This window comes from Trichogramma pretiosum, unplaced genomic scaffold (genome assembly GCF_000599845.2).
Source record: "Trichogramma pretiosum strain Unisexual culture from Peru unplaced genomic scaffold, Tpre_2.0 scaffold72, whole genome shotgun sequence".
Classification (NCBI taxonomy): domain Eukaryota; kingdom Metazoa; phylum Arthropoda; class Insecta; order Hymenoptera; family Trichogrammatidae; genus Trichogramma; species Trichogramma pretiosum.
In genome coordinates this window covers 22,953-42,114 of record NW_019640833.1, presented here as the reverse complement: position 1 = coordinate 42,114, position 19,162 = coordinate 22,953, and the positions used below count along the sequence as shown (strand labels likewise).

Below are 19,162 nucleotides of genomic sequence, written 5' to 3'. Positions count from 1 at the left end.
TCTGACATGTTTGTAGTGTCAACACATGATGATGCTTTTAACAAGGTTTTATTAATATTTATTTAAAATCCCTATTATTTTCTATATTATTTACACTATATGACAATAACTAAGATGAATTTTTGTAATGTGAGAGAAATTAAATAAAAAAAGTTAATTTATTGATATTGTACGGGAGTCGATAAATGACAAAGAAATCTTATTCCATTAATTGAAATGAATGTATTTGTGAATGAAAAGAATTTATCTCTTTTAACCAAGAACATCTAAAAAGAGCAAGAAGTATAATTGTTTCTTTTCGTTCGTCTCATAAAATGATCTCCTGAAAATTACAGTAGGTATTTGATCTTCATAGTCATTATCTCATTCGGACGAGTCATAGTTACTCTTGATCGTATACTTACAAATATTTAGCACTGTTTAGCCCATTAGAAAGTACAAGCGCATGCGAAACAATATCTGCTTGAGTTGCCATATAAGCTCGCGGAAATAGATGGTAAAAGCGTATACATGTAACTGAGCGCGAGTTTCACAAATCAGACCTCTCTCTCTCACTCACTGAGCGTCAAAGTATAGAGCTTGAAAGATTACGACGCCATCTTGGATGTTGGTAAATATACCGCCCCCTCTAAAATAGGAAGCTTGTAAAGATTGAGTGAAGGGTGAGCGACGTATGTACATACACCAGAAACTCAGGATACACCAGAAGTTCGGATTTTCTTCGGTGTTTCATACGTGGGAGTGTATGCGCGCGCGTGTGTGTAAATGTGTTCTTTCATCTCGCTACTGCTTGGGGCTTTTTCTTATACACACTCCTATCCGGTGTGTCTTGAAGGACGATTGTAACGGTGGTAGTAGCGGTTAAGCGTAAGTCAGCGCACAGAGAAAAAACGAGTGTGAAGAGGCAGCAGCATCGCGGAGGTATTTTGCCGTCACAAAGAATACTGTCGGCTTTGCATCTTTTCAAAGATGCTACTTTACGGACGAGGCAGCCAAGCAAGCAGGCAGGCAGGCACGGAGCTTGTTGTTGGCAAAAAGGGGCGGAAGTCACTGTGCTTTTTTCGTTTTTTTTTCTTCTAAGAGTCTATGTAGCAGTCGCGTTGCTTTACTATAGACTGAAGTTCGCTCTCTCGCGCACGCTGTCACTCTTTACGGAGGAAATTATTCTCCTTGTTTCGCTGTGCACATCGCAGTCGCGCGCGCGCTACACTTGCCTTTTTATATTTGCGCCTTTACCTCGCTTGGATAGCTTTTATATTCTTTCGCCGCGAGCGTCGCTTTTTTTCTATCCTAAACTTTTTCAGTTTTTAAAAGGGGTTGCGCGGGCTTTATGATTAATCGTCTTTGTTTGCTCTTTTACTTGGTGATGGAGGAGACATGTTTGATAAGCATTTTCTTTTTTCATTACACATATGATCGATTCATTTGTTTTGGCAATAAGATGGCTTTCTACGATATTAATTTTTTCAGGATAACGTAATTTTTTTCCTTTCTCTATTATCTTATCCTAGCCAGATGAGAAAAAGAGCAATATTTATTGAATCGGTTATCATGAATCATTCGAATCGTTATCATAATCGACCCAACAATGGGAAAGCTATTTCTTATGTCAAATAAATGTACCCAGTGAAGTTTACTCTTAAAAGCAATCGATTACGCGAGCATTAGCCTTTAAGTACAGCAGCTATTATATAAAATTCGACGATTTTCCACCCAACAAACTTTAGTCTTCGTCATTCATTCGATAATCTTTTGGCAAACCGACGCGTATAGGAGCAACGCCGGACAAAAATCAAGCGGACAATCGTCCCCGGGTATTTTATATTTGCCGGCTTAAGCATATATATAAATAAATAAAATCGTTTCTTCGCTACCCCATCTCCCGTTGAAGCGCGCACACACACAGTAGGAGCATTAAGTCTCGCTGCGAGCTCGCCGTCGATGATGCTACCCTGTGTGCGTATACACACATACGTGTGCGTTAGCTTTGCCACTGCACTACTAATACTTACTGCTGCGCGGGGCTACACACAATGCACAATAAAAGAGCATTAGTAGATCGAGCGCGCCAACACGAGCACATACATGTATATAGCAGAAACAGGGCGCGCGGCGCGACTTATGTAGTCGAGTTTCTGCCGGTCGACTCGCTGCCGCTGCTGCAGCATAGGTCGCTGCGAGAAAATACAATGGCGTGAGCGTATTATACGTATGTGCTGCGGTAGTCGCGCGTTTGCGAGTATACTCGAAGCACCTGGCAAACAAGGAAACAATGCAGCCTTGGCGCGACCGCGCGTACACTTCGACGGGATTTCGCGCATTTGGCCCTGTGCAGTATTGCGCACGGCATACAACAGCAGCACCAGCAGCCACTCGACGGCCGACCAACTCCTGTTGCGAGCCGCCAGCGCGTCTATCATAAATTACCACTTCGCCAATTTTTCTTTTCTCCTTATTTTACACATTTTTTAGAGGAATTAATTTTAAGCTGGCATGAATATTTAAAATTGCTCTGGGTGGAAAGGGTTGAGAGTGTGTCAACTGTCGCGTCTGAACGAGCTCGACTGCCGTATAAAAAGCTTTGATGAAAAATTTTCATATAAATTATGCATAAGTTTATAGTGACATAGCTAATGTTATGCACTCGCGTCAACTAAAGACTCGTTTAAGATGCAACATCATCAATACTTGGCATGATTTTTAGGGATTGAAAGCGTTTGTCTAAAATTAGTACTCTTTGCAGCTACTATTACTCATTTTTTTGTACATAAAGCATGTGAAAAGACAATTCTCATTTTTGTAAAACTGAGAAAAGTCATTTTTAACAAAGCCTTTTACACATTGAATAATTAAAAAAGAAATGTGCACAGAGAAACCTGCCACTTTTTAAAAATTATTCTTAACTTGCACGAGCTTTAAGATTTGTACACACGATTAAGAAAAAAATATTCACCGAGGAAAAAATTATTTTCTCGAGGGCTCTGTCGCACAATAGCAGCCAAAGTTAAAACAATACACCCTAAGCCAAGATTTCTCTTTTTTTTTACGCAATTGTATAGGTTTCGCTTTACTTATATACGATATACGAGTACGGCCTAACGCGCACTTGAAGTCGCGGCTAAGTACTTTCGTCCGATATATACGCATACACACAAATGCGCGAGGGGGTTATAAGCGTCGAGTTGTAGCACTGTGTGTGATTGTCTGTGAATATACATACTGCGAGGAAATAAAATGAACTACGACCCGCACTTTCGCTGTTTTTCAGCTTATGCTATATATCACTTGCTATAAATATAACTCAAAAAGAGAACAAGAAATGTTTATAATTGGGATTGTCAACCCTCGATGTTTCATGAAAGAGATTAATTTCCTTGATATAGAGTGCAGTTTGTGATACAAACCTGTTTTTAATAAAAGAAACGTATAAAGTTTTACCTTCCTTTGGCAATTCATCTCTTTATATAATTTTAAAAAATTGACAAATTATTCTATAATATTCATGGAAGTATACTTGAAGTACACGATTTACATCAATATTCTATATGCTATCAGTGAAATCGATAAGTGTTTACTGAGCTACTTTCAATTTCATTCACGCCATGATTCATTTTGTCTGAGCAAGTCGATATGCAGCTAAAGCTGTATGGAGAATTTGCATATGATTGAATTTTAAATCGATGAATGCTGTATCTCGAGTGTTACTCAATATATCGAGATAAAACGAAATTATTAATATAGTTGAGCAGATGCTTTGGAGTATTTTAATATGCTTTACGCTTACAACGCATACATTTTGACCCAAAACTCCAGAAATCGAAATACCTCATACCAAATGAATTATATATAATAAAATTGCAAAATATTTACCACTTTTTTTTCAATGCTTTTATTAGTGTAATAAATATTTATAACTAAATATTTATAATCATAATTTTCTTCAACATTTATGTAAAATCTAATTGACTTTGTTCAAATTAAATTTAAAACAAATTAAAAATTAATAAATTTCCTATATTAGACGAGGAACCATATCTCTGGATCACTATGTCAGGATGTATTAAAAAAGTTGTATTATATTTTTTTATATTTTATATTAATAACAAAGATATTTGGTTTACAAATGTTATTATCTATATACATATTGAATTCATACATCGTTTCGTTAACTGTTGAACAGTTCATAATTTGAATTACGTTATACTCGATTTCAGTGAAGCGCACGCGAAGAGAAGCCCTGTAGTAAAAATTTCTTAGCTAGGAAAAATGACCCAGAGTCTAACTGTGTCGATTTTCTGTTAGAGTACACAGTGATATTTATCATATTTTATTACAAAAGATTTTATGAATATAGTAAAAATCACTGTATCCTATAACAGAAACCATCATAGTTGTGGGACTCTTTTTTAAAGAACAAAGCAATATATACCATAAGCCTTCTCTTCGTGCAGTTAAACAACCACACGTGTTATAAATCACGTCAAGTTTGAGGTAACGTCAGGTCAAATTATTATTTTCATATCTAACTTTTTTCAATTATTTCTTGCATAATGACTTATAATCAAATAACTAGATTTTCTACAAAATGTACACATTCTCACCGGTCTTCATGTCGGTACGGTGACAGAATTATGTAAATTTATTTTTTATTTAAAAACTCTATACGGTTGCAAGATTCAATAAACAACATATATGATACATGGTACTCTGAAAATCAAAGTAAATATAATCCGCAGTTTGCGAGAACAGTTAAGTTTTTTAAACTTCTAAATTGCACAAATCTCGTGAAACTAAATGTATTTTTACAATATATTTCTCTGTAATGAATACAATTAAATTGTTCGATGACCGCGTATTATTTTAATTTAAAACAAACAATAATTTCAATGGTAAAGTTCTATGCACGCAAGAGATTTTTTTGTAGTATAAAAATATGGCTTCCGTAGGCAGACATAAATTAGTTATCTTCTTACTTGTATCCAAATGGATATGAGTATTGCATTCTGCTTGAATGAGTTGATGTTTTGGTGAAAGGAGCAAAGCTGATTTCTTTACGTGGTTTTACTGGTGTATGAAAGAAATCAGTTGTTGGTTTAGATCAGTTAAAAAATTCATCGTCATCAAAAGGATCATTTTCACGACGGAATATATTAACTGACTCAGACTTCTTGATAAATTGGTCTCCTTTTCCTCTACCATTATTATATTTTAAGTGTCTCGAAGATTTCATTGGGATGGTTGTTCTTTCTGGTACTTGATCTTCTAATTCCGAACGGAAGGTAAAAGCATCATCATCAAATCTTGGATCACCGTTGAAAAAGGAATCTTTCCCACTATCCTCGGATGCAAAACCATCTACATTAGGATCTTTCACCTCAGTAGTCAGATCTTCAGGAGTTACCTTCAAATCAGAGCCAATTCTTTGTCTATCCGATGCGTCGCTTGAAGCGCTAGGTGTAGGAGTGAGATCATCGTCGAAGTAACTAGATGACTTGTATGCTTTTGGATCCCTTTTGCTTGAGTCTTTAGCTCCTCGAGGACTCGCAGGTTGTTTGATATCAATTTCAGGTCTAATTCGATTTTCTACGTTAACTGGATCGATCGGTGCTTCAGTACGCTCCACACTTTGAGTGAAGTCATCTTCAAATGGGGAACTTTGCATTTTTGGCTGCGGTCGACCCCTGTGTCTATTCATTCTTTTACGATGCAAACTTTCACCCTTTCCTTCTGGCCCTTCAGACCAATAAGGTCGTTCGCACCAATCATACTCTTGATCACTCTCCCAATAACTATCACGGCTTCTTGATCGATAAGGACGATGGTATGGATCAGCATCATTGTCACTGCATTCTGATCTTGACATAGCACATTTAGGTCTAGGATCCATGTAAATCATTTCTCTTCCTTCATTTGCGCTATTAGGTCGTTTTGGCCAAGGTTTCTTTCGAGATAAATACCTTGGGGATTCCTCGGTTCTTTTTGTTTCATATTCTTCTTCCCAGCTCGGCGGGTAATCATAATATCGATCTCTACCTTCTCGAAAATAGTGTGGATCGTGAGGCTTTTTATAAATATCACGTGCAATATAATCACTTTCCGACATATTGGAAGGAGGACCACGAGCTCTATGTACCATATTGTCATCTTCGTAACGCCGTCTGTCGTATTCTCTCCTATACCATCGTTCGGCATCTTCAAATCCCATGCTTTCTTGACTACTGAATCGCTCTCTATTGTCGCGTTCTTCTTCTGTCCAAGGTCCCATTCTTCTTTCACATTCTTCATCGTAAAATTGATGTTCAGGTCCCCAAAAACCTTCTCTTTCACCATTCCAAGGTCGTTGTTTGGATCTGTGTTTCCAATAAGCTTTATATTCTTCCTCATTCTTATAAGGAGCTTTACGCAGTGGATGTCGTCTTCGTTCTTCTTCCCACCTTGATTCGTCGTACCAAGACATGGGTTCCCGGTTTCTATATGCGCTTTTAATTCGAGCTTCTCTGATTTTTCGCGTCATTTTATCATGGAACATGCGATTTTTCTCATCTTCTGACGCATCTTCGTAAAGTGGTCTATCTTCAAAAGGTGGTAAATCATACCTGGGATACGATCTAGCAGGACAACATGGTCCTTCTCTCTTTGGTCTACCATTGCTTTCCTCGCTCTCGTCATCTTTCCATTCATTATCACTTTCTCCTGGAAGACGATGTCGAGACCTCCTTATTGATCCTTCTCGTACGAATTCCTTCCCTTCGGGCGACCATGGTGAAGCACCACTGATTGATTTGTCTTGTGCCTCACTAATTTGTTTAGAAGTTACAAAATCAGTCGACTCAAATTTAGCCCAATTTTCGTCATCGTTAGAAGAATCTTTTTGAGGCTTATTTTCGATTAAATTTTTTGGAACAGAATCTACATTTTTTGGTTTACAAGGATCTGAATCGAGTGTTTTTATTTCTTCAAAAATATCCATTAAGGCCGACATTGTATCTTCTTTTTTAGTTATTGCCGTTGCTACCGTTGTTTGAGGTACAAAAGAATCTGCAAATAATTCTTGCAAATCGTTTTCGGCCGAAGATTTTATGACACTCTCTTTTGAAGAAATAAACAGATCATTTTTCATGATTGGTGCTTCAACTTCCTCTATTATTTCTCGTAAAGCAGCGTACCTATCACTAGATGTCGATATTGATGTTTTCATTTCGTCCTTTTTATCGGCAAACTTTGATAACTCATTTGCTTCATCAGATGTTATGATAAAATTATCGGAAGGTTCTCTTGACTCATCATCTTTTTTACTACCTTTCATGCTTTCAGATTGATTGAAAATTTCTAAGTCTTCATTGTTACTTTCTAGCATATCACTAGGTGAGTCGTTTGTTTTTGAGATATCTTTATCGAAAGATTGGTCTTCTGGTTCAGTCTCATCTATTGGTGTCATTTCCTTGTATTTAGGAGAATCTGAATCTTCGGGATTTGATTTCACGTCGTCATAATATGAAGCAACTTCTTTGGATTGATCATCAGAGACTGGTGGTAGTTTTACCATTAAACTAGAGTGATTGTTAATATTTTCTTCAATCTCATCGCTGTGAGCATCTTCTTGATCATCAAGGTCACCTGACTCTTCTCTATTTTCTAAATTCATTGGATCTTCATCTTCGCTAAACTTTTGCGATTTTACATCGCTTGTTTCTTGTTCAATTTCAATTAATTCTCTAAAAACTGCGTACTTATCATACGAACTATTATTTTCTGCCTTAGGCTCATCATCAAATGTAGCTTTAAAAAGTGGTTCGTTCGTTACAAAAGAAGAAGTTTCTTCTGTTTTTGATTTATTTGGCTTGTTCGAATTGAAACTAAAACTATTTTCAGTATTTTTTGTTTCAACATTAGTTGGTTTGGTACATTCTGTTTTGTTTCCCTGAGTATTATCTTTTTTCGCTAAAGACTCAATGCATTCTGTGAGTTGTGCTAATGTTAAGCTCGTTACTTCGCTAGTAGACATACCTAAATTAGAAGCCAAATCTGTAAGAAAAGTTGACGTTAATTGACTCAAAGTTATATCTTTTGTTAGATTTGCCCAATTTATTGCTGATTTGTCATTGTTTATTACTGATGCAGGAGATTGTATTATTGAATTGAATGAATCTTCAAAACTTGAATTTGAAAAAGATCCAACATCAGTTCTTTTTGGTAGCTGTGGTAACGGAGGACTAAAATTATCGTCAAATCTACTATTATTTCTAGGTGAGTTTGATCCGTGTGAACGACGAGTTGGCGATGGTGATCCTTCTTCCCTTTCCAAGAAATCATAATGAAAATGACCATCACTGTAAGGCGGTCTGGGAGGAGGTTTAATGCCGCCTCTACTACCATACTTTTTAGGTGGCAAGGGCGGTGGATTAATCAGTATACTTCCAGCTCCCCTAGGCGGAGGATCAGGAACATTTTCCAATTCTGCACTAGAGCTAGATAATCTAGAATTAGCTCCCGAAGAACATGACCTGAGTGGAGATGCTGGTGATTCACTCGTAGATGAAAAATCAATTGGAAAAGACCGATCAACTGATTTATCGAGTGATTTATTCCCAGGGTAATCGGAGAACTCAGATCGTCGCGAACTATATGAATATTTCTTAGGGCTCTGTATTTTGACCGAAGACTCGTCTTTATCATATCGACTAGAAATCATAGAATTAGACATTCCGTAACCATACGAATTTTTTGAAGTAGTTTTTTCTTCAGGGGGTAATGAAACAGACAACGACTGCTGCTGAACTTTTCTATTCGCATCTTTCATGGACATTTTAGGTGAACTAATTTTTTCTGTAGAAATCGTATCTTTACTTTTAAACTTATCAAATTCAGAAAATTCGTCATCGACAAATTTTTTTGCGTCACTTTTATCTAATTTGGATTTACTTGTATCCATTAAATCTGAGACTGAGGATTTATTAAAATCTGTAGGAAAAGTATCATCGAAATTTGTTGAAACTAATTCTTTCAAAACTTTTTTAGGAGGATTCTTTAAGTGTTGGAAAAAATCTTTTTTATCTACATAAGGTTTTTTAGAACCTGTGCCTAAAGGATCCAAGTCTGAGAAGATGTCCAATTGCTTATAATGATCGTGTTGAGTTGAACTGGAGAGTGTCTGAAAATAAACCATGATGATTATGTTTATTATAATGGTACTTAAAATTTACAAATAAAAGCTACTTATGCTATGAATGCTCTACAAATAAATTGTAATATTTATAATTCTAATCAATCATTTTTAACTATTATACATTATTTTAACTATTATATATTTTTAACTATGATGAATATTATTTTAGATAAATTGTTTTTTACCAACCATTTCTTTTTCTTCGTTGCTACTAGATGAATCTTTTCTCTCGATGTTAGAAGATTGACTCTCATTGAAGAACTTTTCTGCATTTTTGTCAAACCATTGACCTGAATCTTTGGGTGGAGGCGTTTTATTGGTAATAATATTAGCAGGACTAGGAGCACCCGTAGATGTTGGAGTGTGTTGAAGAGTTTGCTGCCTTTCAAAATGACCTCTTTTCGATGAAGAAGGAGGAGGAGGTAAAATCGGTTTAATTTGTTCTTTTATCTAAAATTAAATTTGCATTTTTAATTAAAATATTTACTACAAATAAAACTTTATAAAAGAAATTGAACATCTTACTTTCATATTTGCGAATGAATCTCCAAAAGGATCGGCATCAAACAAGTCATCGGTAGGTCTAGGATTATCAGGAGTTATTTTATCCATTTGGTGAATACCTTGCTGTAATGAATTTAATTCAAATTGTAAATCTAAAAGGTCAGCTACTACTCCACTTTGGGCTTCATGTTTTTTTGTGCGTTCACTATCGGAAGCAGTTCTATGAAGGGACGTTTCACTACCGGCTGCTCCCTAGAAGCAAATTTGAGATTTTCGAAATTTGGGAATGATTTTATGATACCTAGTGCGTTGATTGAATATTTTTTATCAATTACCTTAGTATCAGGTGACCGTTCGGAATGAACGTTACACCTGACAGAAGCATGCTCGATATGCTGCTTGGCTAGTTCAATTTCTTTTTTCTTCAGCTCAAAAACTACTTGGAATAGATCGCGCATTGCAATAACTACCTGTAAGCGTTTGATTGATTATTTAAATATTAACGTACCAAGTTATTTTTTAAGAGAAATATTTGCAAGAATATAAATTTTTTCATACTTGACTAGCTGCTTTATCCGTCTTAATTCCAAAAAATCGGTGACCTGTATCAGGTGAACCAAAAATGTAACCAAATGCACGCGAATCGCTCATATCTTGTGCTATGAAGGATATTTTATGAACTGGATGGTGATACAAACAATCCTAAAGCATAAAATAGTCACGCATTGATGTCTGATTACAGTTGAAACTTTTTCAGATATATTCATACTCACTCCATTTTTTTCGTCTCTTAGTCGAAGACCATCGATGCTGATTTGTACGGTGATACGTTGCTTGTGTTCTCCGGCAGCCCGTATAGCCATCTTTAAATCGGCTAGTGCCGCTTGACACATCCGATCGCCTCGAGCTTCTGATACTTCCAGAATACCAATTAGCTTGGCTTTGAAGGATACCCCGTCTCCGAGAAAACGGGTAGGTTCGTTTTTTACTGGAATAATAAATTAAAATTAACATTAGTTACTACGATAGGGTTTCATCAAAGCTCTACTCATCGTTTGGTGAAAATCATATTTATTTTTTAATTCTACGCGTGATCCAATCGAAAGGGTGCATTTGAATTATTAATGCGATTCAGTCAATCGAGTATTAAACGGAGGCGTGCGGCAACAGCCGGTATCAATACTTCAAGTTACTTTGTGGCGTAATTCTGTTATATGAAGCTTCAAACCACTTTTTTGTCCCGCAGAGAATGAAACTATTCTGCTTGTCAACTTATTGCAAGTCTCTCCATCTCACTTTCCTCGCTTTTCTCTTCTCTATATACATTTCTCTCTTGCTCTCGCTCTTTCTCTTTTTCGCTGTCAGCAAATGCAATCACGTCGAGCATGCAAGCGGGGATCAAATTGAGTTTTGCGTCGTGGGGGGTTCGTGGGCTGCTGCTGTTTCTACGCCAAATATAACAGCGATAGGTACAAACGAATTAAGTCGTCGTCATCGTCGACAAGCTAGATCGATTTACGTCTGCTCGAAGAAACGCTTATAAACGTCTATAGTATACAGGCTCGTGATTTTGTACGACCATCATCCGATTTTAAACTTCCCGCAGTTTTCGGGTGCAAAACTAATCGTATGAAAAACATTCTTTGTTCTTAGCCTATTCTTCTTTTGTATAAATATTTTTTCATAGAAATAGCATTCTCAAATGATTTCAAATAGCCTTTTTTAGTTTTTTAAAATGTCTAAGTAAAGCGTTGAACTTTAATAACTCATAAAAAATATCATTTGTTTATCGTAGTGCCTTGAGTAAAAAGGGTTGCGAACATCAAAACTGACAATGCGAGTTTTATGAAAAAACGTCCTCTAAAAATAAAAGTCAATATTGACTAAAAACGTTAAATATCAAGAGTTCCATTCAAGCGAATATTATTCAATCACATCCACCTGCTGAGAACAATCAATGTGTATTGTATTTCATACGGGGAGAATAATAACTTTGTCTATGCGCGGAATACACTTGATCAAACTTTTTCTCTCTCTCCCTCTCTATCTCTTTCTCTTTTGGTCTCTCCAGCTGCTCGAGCGCTTTCGGAAACTCAAAGAATCAACTAAAAAAGTCCTAATGTATACATAAGCAGTCGTGAACACACATTTATTTTTGCATGACGTATATACATACGATTGTATTGCTCGCTCGAGTGGAGGAGCCAACTGTCGACACTCGGTGTGGTATACATATATAAACTATACTAGAGACATAGAAAGATGAAGAGAGAGAGAGAAAAAAACTCGTATAATTCGTACGCTCGCCCTCCCAGGCAGTTGTGTTCATAATATGCGTGCGGCAAGTGTCGTGATTCTCTCTTATTTCAATCCTCGGCAGTGCTGCTACTGGTTCGTCTGTAGGCTGCCGGCCACTCGAGTCTCGTAGCGCCAGATGCGTCTGTAGTACACATCGAGACTCGCTACACCGCATGCCCTGATAATATTCCGCAGCTATTAAGATAATGTTAGGAGCGCGTACCACGCCGTGCTGCGCCTGTACCATGCACACTCGTCGTGCTCGTCGTCGAGCGAATTCTCGAGTGCGTAATTGAAGGTGGCCCCGACGTATCGCGCAAATGAAAAGCACAATTATGCTCCCGGAGCATCTCGAGAATCTATTATGATCGCGTAGCGAATATACGCGGGTGTTTTTTTGTCACTTCATTTGTGCGTCATTGAATTTTCGATTACTACGCAGCCCTAATTGAGTTATATGCTGCGTTGCGGCCGAATTTTTGCTCGTCTTGTCGCACCATTTATAAATCGCGAAATTATTACTTACGAAGAAAATGTAGTTAAGGTAAATTATGTATGCGCGATCGATAAGCATCGTTCGATCTACATCACGTATAGCTAGCTCTGAATTGAACAAAAACACGGAAGAATGCACGGAGTCACGCGATTCTCATTTTTGCAGCTCAGTTTCTAAAATTCGTGTTAATTACAATCTCATATTACATAGAACGTGAAGGGAATGAAAAGGGATGACAAAAGTAGAACAACGTGAAATAAAAATACGTGGGGAGTCGAGTTCGTGCAGCTTCCTTATTGCCGAGAGAAAAATCAATAAAAACGAAGCATCGAGAGCCAGCCTATACACCGGTCGACATAGATTTGCCGAATTGGCTGACAAAAACGGCTTGAACTACTGCGGATTCGCGATATATTTCGCAGAGGCAGTCATCGGTCGGCGCTACGTGCTGAAGAGCAAAACACAATTGATGTCGCTCGGAGTTCGTGGAGTTCGTGGGGTCACCGATGGCGCCATCTAGCACGAGACGAGCGCGTAAAACTACCCCCTTGCAACTCGAGTGGAGAGCAGCGAGAGCAAAAATCTCCGGTAAGGTAGATTGCGCAGACGGGGGGTTAGACCTCGTTGCTCCGCAGCCTCTACGTTACATGTACGTGCGTAAGAATCAGCTGAAGCAATTGTCTGCGTGTGTGAGTGCGTGAACACTCATTTTGATACATGATTCATTGGATGCTTATGTGTAAGCTATACGTATGTAATCGAGTCGATCTCGACGTCAATTAGGCTCGTCATTCTCAATGACTGTACTCGATCTTTCGGACTGGCGAGGCTCGCCTTCGATTCTACACATGCATGCCAATAACAATAGACGAGCCGAACACAAAACACGATACACATCGAGTTGCAACGCCAAGTTGCATTCACGAGGAATACAATGATGTTTTCACCTTGGCCTCGACAAGTCGAGTGCGGGCCTCGGGGCTCCATGTGTATCGCTGCGATTGTCAAAAGCTGAAAACCCGATTGTTTTGGCCACTCGTAACAAATTAATCGAATGCAGATGTACTTACACTTGCATGGGCTGTTTTTTTTGCGTAGCGTCTGCATGAGGAACTCCACTTGTCCGGCTTCCCGAAGGACCGTCGATACCGCGTACGACGACTGCTGCTGTCGCTGCTGCAACTCCAGTAGCAGCAACGCGCTCGAGAACGAACGCTCGAATCACTACTCGTACCACACCCGTGCGACACTTTAATCGTAATTACACACGCTTGACATATATACTGGTAAATATATTCGATCGTGCACCAAAAAAAAGATGAGAAGATGATAAAACGGAGTCGTTAGACGGGACGAGCGAGGCGCGACGATGATCTTTTCAAGCGCTGCCCGTGAGTGTGGAGATGATCACTTGCTGCTGCCGTGCCTTCTGCATTCTGCTACTCTCTTCTCTGTTGAAATGACAAAATGAAGCGCGTGAGGAAATGTGCCGATCTCTGCACTCTCGACGCTAAGCGCGCGTTGCGATATTTTTTGTTGTCAATCGGGATGAATAAGCAGCGATGCGAGAGGCGGTGCAACAATGGCAAAATATTTAATTGTGCCAGTGTGCGGATTAAGAATATAAAGTCAGCAGCAGTGTCGACGACGTCTCTATGTTAGTATATATACACTCTCGCGTAAATGTGTGTTAAGCGTATATCTATATATAAGCAGCGCTCACGAGCAGTTGGAAAGACGTACAGCTGCCCTGGTATGTGCTAGTGGTGTAGCAGCAGCAGTACACGAGGGGCCGTCGTTGCACACACAAACATACACACGCACACACATCCAAAGTATACGTTTACACACGCGCGCGCGCAATATACACGCATGTGTGTACAGTATATACGAACGGAGCAACCTTTCGTTTTCAAGGGGTTCGACTCTGAGCGCGCGCGGGGCCTTCCCTGTCTCTCTCCAACGCGCTCGGCAACCCCTAAAGCCGAGCAAAACTGCTGTCTTCTCTCTCTCTCTCTCTTTCTCTCGTTCTCTCGTTCTCTCCCGCTCTCGTTGATCAATAATACAACTCGGACTGGGTGACGCGTGGCGTCGCTCGACTCCCTTAAACGTGACTCCGACGTTATCGCGTTTCAAAGATTCTACCGGGACTCTCTTTAACGCAGTAATTATTTTATTGCCAAGATTAGAGTTTTCGATTTCGAAAATATAATCTCTGTGACATGACACGAACGAGTGCCAAGAAGACAAGTTACGATAATTGAAATGTGGTTGCAGCCAAACAGTTTTGAATTTTCGTGCGAAAATCGAGCATTAGAATGCATCTTTTATCGACTGAAATAAACGAAGGAATCTGTTGGAAGTATAAGAATGCAACGTAGGCTCTCATAATTATGTTATTAAATTTTTGATTTTTATTCTTCCGATACCGACGTATTCATCCTGATTCAAATGCAGTTTTGTTGTTAGTTTTGTTACACGTGATAATTTCAAATACAAGATTTTCCACATGATTGATTGTATCCTTTTTCAAAAATAGATTCTTTATTCTTCTCATGGTCATTTTTTTTATCACTTTTTAATGTAAATTAAAATTGATCAATATAGATACTTGCAACTTTTAAATTTTAGCGCGTCCGCGCTTATCGTGTTAGTTTTAATTTATGCCATGGCGGGTCGCCACCATACAATGTGTACTGCTTTCAGCTGACAAGATGATGTTTTGTTGATTTATACGATTATTAATTACTCTATACCACATTTTCATAGAAAATGTTGATCATTTTTAGAAATTAAGCGTAAAACTGTTATAAAAGTCGTATTTAAAATGTCTCAAGAAGATAATGTGTTATTCGTGAGAAGTGGTGAAACGTGTAAGTGTTAATATTGTTTTAATTCAAGCGAAAAAATGAGGTTATTGACTCAGTTCTGCAGCATATAAACAATCGAATTAGTCTTATTTAACATTTTTCGATTGTTACAAAATTCATTCTTTGTATTTACCTCGTTCTTTTCTGTTAAGCTGTGGACGACGTGTGGGACGATTCAGCACTCATCAAGGCCTATGACAGAGCTATCAACTTGGCGAAAGAAGAAGTCTCCAAACGCCTGGGCGTTGAGAGCCAAACAGACACGCGTAAACAAAAGAAAGCCCACTCAAAAAAGCAAAATCAACAACAAAAACAAATGCAAAAAGTACTGAAATATTGACAAAAAATCAAGTATTTTTGACAATAATTAGTTACTTCTTTTTTCCAATTTTTGTGATTTTAATTTGATTTTTAATTTCAGAAATGGGTAGTTGGTTCTCCTTGCCGTGCAATATATTCAGAGGATGGAGAATACTACGAGGCAGTTATAACAAAAATTTTTGAAAATACTGGCACTTGTACAGTAAAATTTATAGGTAATATTTCATGCTCCTGTTGTTTATTATTTTATTTAATCAGAAAATCTAATTTTACATGTGGTTATATTTTTGTATTTAGGGTATAATAATAAGGAAACAGTTGAACTTTGTGCTTTGATTGAATCGGATGGTCTACAAAGTCAAATCGCCCAACAAAAAGAGGCAACGACGTCTCAAGAAGAAAATTCAAATTCAATGGAGTATGAACAAACTCAAAAAGTGAATGGTTTTCATGTCAATGACAGTGATATAGTAAATGAATCTAAACTATTTAATAACATGTACATGACAGCACCTTCATTCAATCCACCAATGAGTTCTATACCACCAGCACCACCACTGCCTCCACAACTAATGGCTCGGTTAGTTTCATTATTTTAATTTAAATTAACTATCATTTATATTATGATTTTATTTTAATAGTTTGCCTGAGACTGATGCAGATGCCCTCTCAAGTATGTTAATGTCTTGGTACATCAGTGGTTTTCATACAGGTAAGCACAATTTAAAAAAAAAAAAAAAAGAATGAGAAATTCAATGACAACTTCAATTTTATTTCAGGTTATTACCATGGTTTGAAACAAGCTAAAAGTAATCAAGAACAGAAAAAAAAGTAGTTATAGAAATTTATGAATAATAAGTTATTTTTGAAACAAACATTTTCATTCCTTTTTTCTAGTAAACACCTCATTCCACAATGCCTATTCTACAAGTCATTTTAATTTATAATTAAAACATTAAAGTTTGATTATAATTTACAGACCTGGAACTATTAACACTTAAACAACTTGAAGTTTCTTTAGCATTAGAATTACTTATTGGTGTACCATAAGTTTTGTTCCAAGATTCATATTTTGACTGAATACTTGGTGAAATGGGCTTAATTATTTTCATTGCTTTTGCCAAATAGGCTAAATCATTAATACCATCATCATTTTTATATTGCTTCAAGGACAAATTCTCACTTTCCAAATAATTCCACACAGGGCGAAGTTGCATCATCCAAGCTTCTTTGCATAGTAGTTTTAGTTCTGCACACGAGTATCCATGGGTTTCTTCCAATATTGCTTCATATTGTGATTTTTTTAATAACTCAGGTTTGAGATAAATTTGAAATATATCATCTCTTGCACTTCTTTCTGGCAAACCTACGTAAATACGTTTTTCTAGTCGTCTCAAAAGAGCAGGATCAAGTTCCCTGTGTTCATTTCAAAACAAAAAAAATGAAGTCATTAATTGCAATTATAAAAAGAGTTGAAAGTTATATATTAACCATGGAACATTTGTAGCAGCTAGTAATAAAACGTTGGCATTTTCCATGGACAATAGCCCGTCTAAACGAGCTAAAAGTTCAGCTCTGAATCTTTTGCTAGGCTCTGATTTGTTATCAGAAGAATTACCAGTGCCTCCTCCGACTGTCCAATCAACTTCATCTATGAAAATGATCGAAGGCGCATAATACTTTGCTAAATCCGAAAGTACCTTCAGGAAAAAATAAATTTAACATAGAATCAAATGGCGTTGAATCAAGAAAAACATCTTGTTTATGATGGTCAAACTACTTACTCTTACGTATTTTTCGCTTTCTCCTCTCCATTTACTGATGAGAGAACTAGATGTAATATTAAAAAATGTGGTTTTACATTCCGTGGCTACAGCTTTAGCCAACATTGTTTTGCCTAAAGATAATTTATTTTCAACAGCAAATGAAAAAACAGTTGAAAAATTATTTCCAACTTGCCTGTTCCAGGAGGTCCATAGAGCAAGACACCCTTCCAAGGTGTCAATTTTTCATTAAACATGCATGGATACTTAAATGGATAAATTGCAGCTTCTTTAATCAACCCTTTGCAGTCTTCCAATCCTTTAACATCAGCCCAATGAACATTTAAGTCGCTTAAGACAATTTCCTGAAATAGTACGCATTTAAAAAGAAAGTCAAAGGACAAGTAAAGTGAAAATAAAATAAACCTTCGCTATAATTTCTGCTATTTCTCGCCACTCACATCCTGATGGGTAAAGACCGCTGAGTGGTTTTAAAAATCGTTTACTCAGGCCCATTTCCATAGTTTTGCTAGTATTTTTATTATCATCGACGCTTTTGTCGGCGAACAGTGGCGTCACGCATACATCGAAGGACGGCTCTAAATTCGCTTGCTGATTATTCTTACTTATTTTCTTTTCAGATAAATTTGTAGAAATGCTCTCTTCTTCCCATTTGCGATTCTTTCCTGTAGGCTTGGAGTTCCGTTCCTTTTTCGCATTTGGCCTAAGTTGATAGATCAATTCGCGGTCTTATTTTCATGGCCCAAAATTTCGATTTAATTTTAATAAAGTTCCTGTCCAACTTACGTTGAACTAGCGAAAGAAGCCTCGCCCTTTTTACAAATCTTCGGGTACTTGTTAAATTTTGAAAAATAATACTCGGAATATTCTAGCAATATTGTTTCCAAGTCAATGTTATCGCACACTTCGGTGTCAGTGGGTAGATGAGCTTCCTTTACGAATACGTCGCATGCGTCGGTAAATCTTAGCATGGGAACAAAAATTTTTAATGAAAAACTCACAGGATATACAACTCTCTTGATGAAGTGAATATTTACCCATGTTCTCGTAAGTATTCGGCAATCAAGTATAATATATTGCGTTTTCTCTCCACTGTACGTTTTTCCTCCTGATTAAACATTATAATCATTATAAAAATTACGTTTACAAGGTGAATGTTTCAATATTTTCTCAAAAAATTGATAGACAAAATCAAAGTAAAACTTTCAAATAATTAAAAAAGATTATGAGAAAAGATCAATATTTAGTGGGTGCATAAACATTACCAAATGTTTTCACTACTTTGTGATTGGAAATGTCAATGTGTTAATAATCGTGCGATAAAAGAGCTTATAGAAAGATTTACTTTTTCACGTGCGAGTTGAGTCGCGCGATTGCAACTGGCATTCATCGTTAGCCCTTCCATTTTCACAGATTTAACACTTGGCGAATTATTTACAATTTATTTTTCACAAATCATGTAATATTTTAGTTGGCCACTTTGGGATAACCTATGGTTGCCCCTTAACGGGTATAAGAATCACGGCTCGACGACGAGTGGCCGGAATCGGTAGTCATAGCAACATCAAACTTCAATTATCTGTGTCATAATTTATGATAAACAGCACTACTTATTTAGGTAATGGTACATTTATCGATACAAATAAGATAAATATAAACCTATTTTAGATGGGTTGAATGAAAATGTTGATAAAGAAAATCCTATTTGAAATTAGTCATATCA

The 19,162-nt window shown here is 37.2% G+C and overlaps 3 protein-coding genes across 4 annotated transcripts; 1 reads left to right on the top strand and 2 right to left on the bottom strand.

The window, feature by feature from the left end:
- Positions 1-4,061: 4,061 nt before the first annotated feature.
- On the bottom strand, positions 4,062-14,299 carry LOC106656037 (protein disabled). Of its 2 annotated transcripts, none has more exons than XM_014376659.2 (7): positions 13,535-14,299; positions 10,444-10,658; positions 10,229-10,372; positions 10,006-10,140; positions 9,692-9,922; positions 9,356-9,616; positions 4,062-9,151 (listed from the first exon to the last, which is right to left on the bottom strand). In XM_014376659.2, the coding sequence occupies exons 1-7, from the start codon at positions 13,569-13,571 to the stop codon at positions 5,099-5,101; spliced, it is 5,076 nt and encodes a 1,691-aa protein (XP_014232145.1). In that variant the 5' UTR covers positions 13,572-14,299; the 3' UTR covers positions 4,062-5,098. The 2 variants fall into 2 exon arrangements, with proteins under 2 accessions (XP_014232145.1, XP_014232146.1); XM_014376660.2 differs by having other exon boundaries at positions 9,692-9,793.
- An 867-nt stretch (positions 14,300-15,166) lies between these two features.
- LOC106656156 (survival motor neuron protein) lies at positions 15,167-16,530 on the top strand. Its single transcript, XM_014376849.2, has 6 exons — positions 15,167-15,337; positions 15,487-15,659; positions 15,756-15,870; positions 15,953-16,235; positions 16,297-16,367; positions 16,435-16,530. The coding sequence occupies exons 1-6, from the start codon at positions 15,292-15,294 to the stop codon at positions 16,488-16,490; spliced, it is 744 nt and encodes a 247-aa protein (XP_014232335.1). The 5' UTR covers positions 15,167-15,291; the 3' UTR covers positions 16,491-16,530.
- Positions 16,531-16,560: 30 nt separating this feature from the next.
- On the bottom strand, positions 16,561-18,857 carry LOC106655975 (katanin p60 ATPase-containing subunit A-like 2). Its single transcript, XM_014376584.2, has 9 exons — positions 18,785-18,857; positions 18,477-18,547; positions 18,226-18,402; positions 17,845-18,142; positions 17,615-17,783; positions 17,440-17,552; positions 17,147-17,355; positions 16,637-17,071; positions 16,561-16,579 (listed from the first exon to the last, which is right to left on the bottom strand). Exons 1-9 carry the CDS (start codon positions 18,842-18,844, stop codon positions 16,561-16,563), a joined length of 1,551 nt encoding a protein of 516 aa, XP_014232070.1. The 5' UTR covers positions 18,845-18,857.
- Between the last annotated feature and the right edge of the window lie 305 nt (positions 18,858-19,162).

Coding starts and splice junctions, on each gene's coding strand:
- LOC106655975 (XM_014376584.2), bottom strand. CDS start 18,844: ATGGAAGGGCTAACGATGAATGCCAGTTGCAATCGCGCGACTCAACTC. Junction 18,548..18,784: donor CTCAACTCGCACGTGAAAAA/GTAAATCTTTCT, acceptor ATGTTTAATCAG/GAGGAAAAACGTACAGTGGA. Junction 18,143..18,225: donor GCTTCTTTCGCTAGTTCAAC/GTAAGTTGGACA, acceptor CTATCAACTTAG/GCCAAATGCGAAAAAGGAAC.
- LOC106656037 (XM_014376659.2), bottom strand. CDS start 13,571: ATGCAGACGCTACGCAAAAAAAACAGCCCATGCAAGT. Junction 10,373..10,443: donor TAAGAGACGAAAAAAATGGA/GTGAGTATGAAT, acceptor TTTATGCTTTAG/GATTGTTTGTATCACCATCC. Junction 9,923..10,005: donor AACGGTCACCTGATACTAAG/GTAATTGATAAA, acceptor ATTTGCTTCTAG/GGAGCAGCCGGTAGTGAAAC.
- LOC106656156 (XM_014376849.2), top strand. CDS start 15,292: ATGTCTCAAGAAGATAATGTGTTATTCGTGAGAAGTGGTGAAACGT. Junction 15,871..15,952: donor TTGTACAGTAAAATTTATAG/GTAATATTTCAT, acceptor TTTTGTATTTAG/GGTATAATAATAAGGAAACA. Junction 16,368..16,434: donor CATCAGTGGTTTTCATACAG/GTAAGCACAATT, acceptor ATTTTATTTCAG/GTTATTACCATGGTTTGAAA.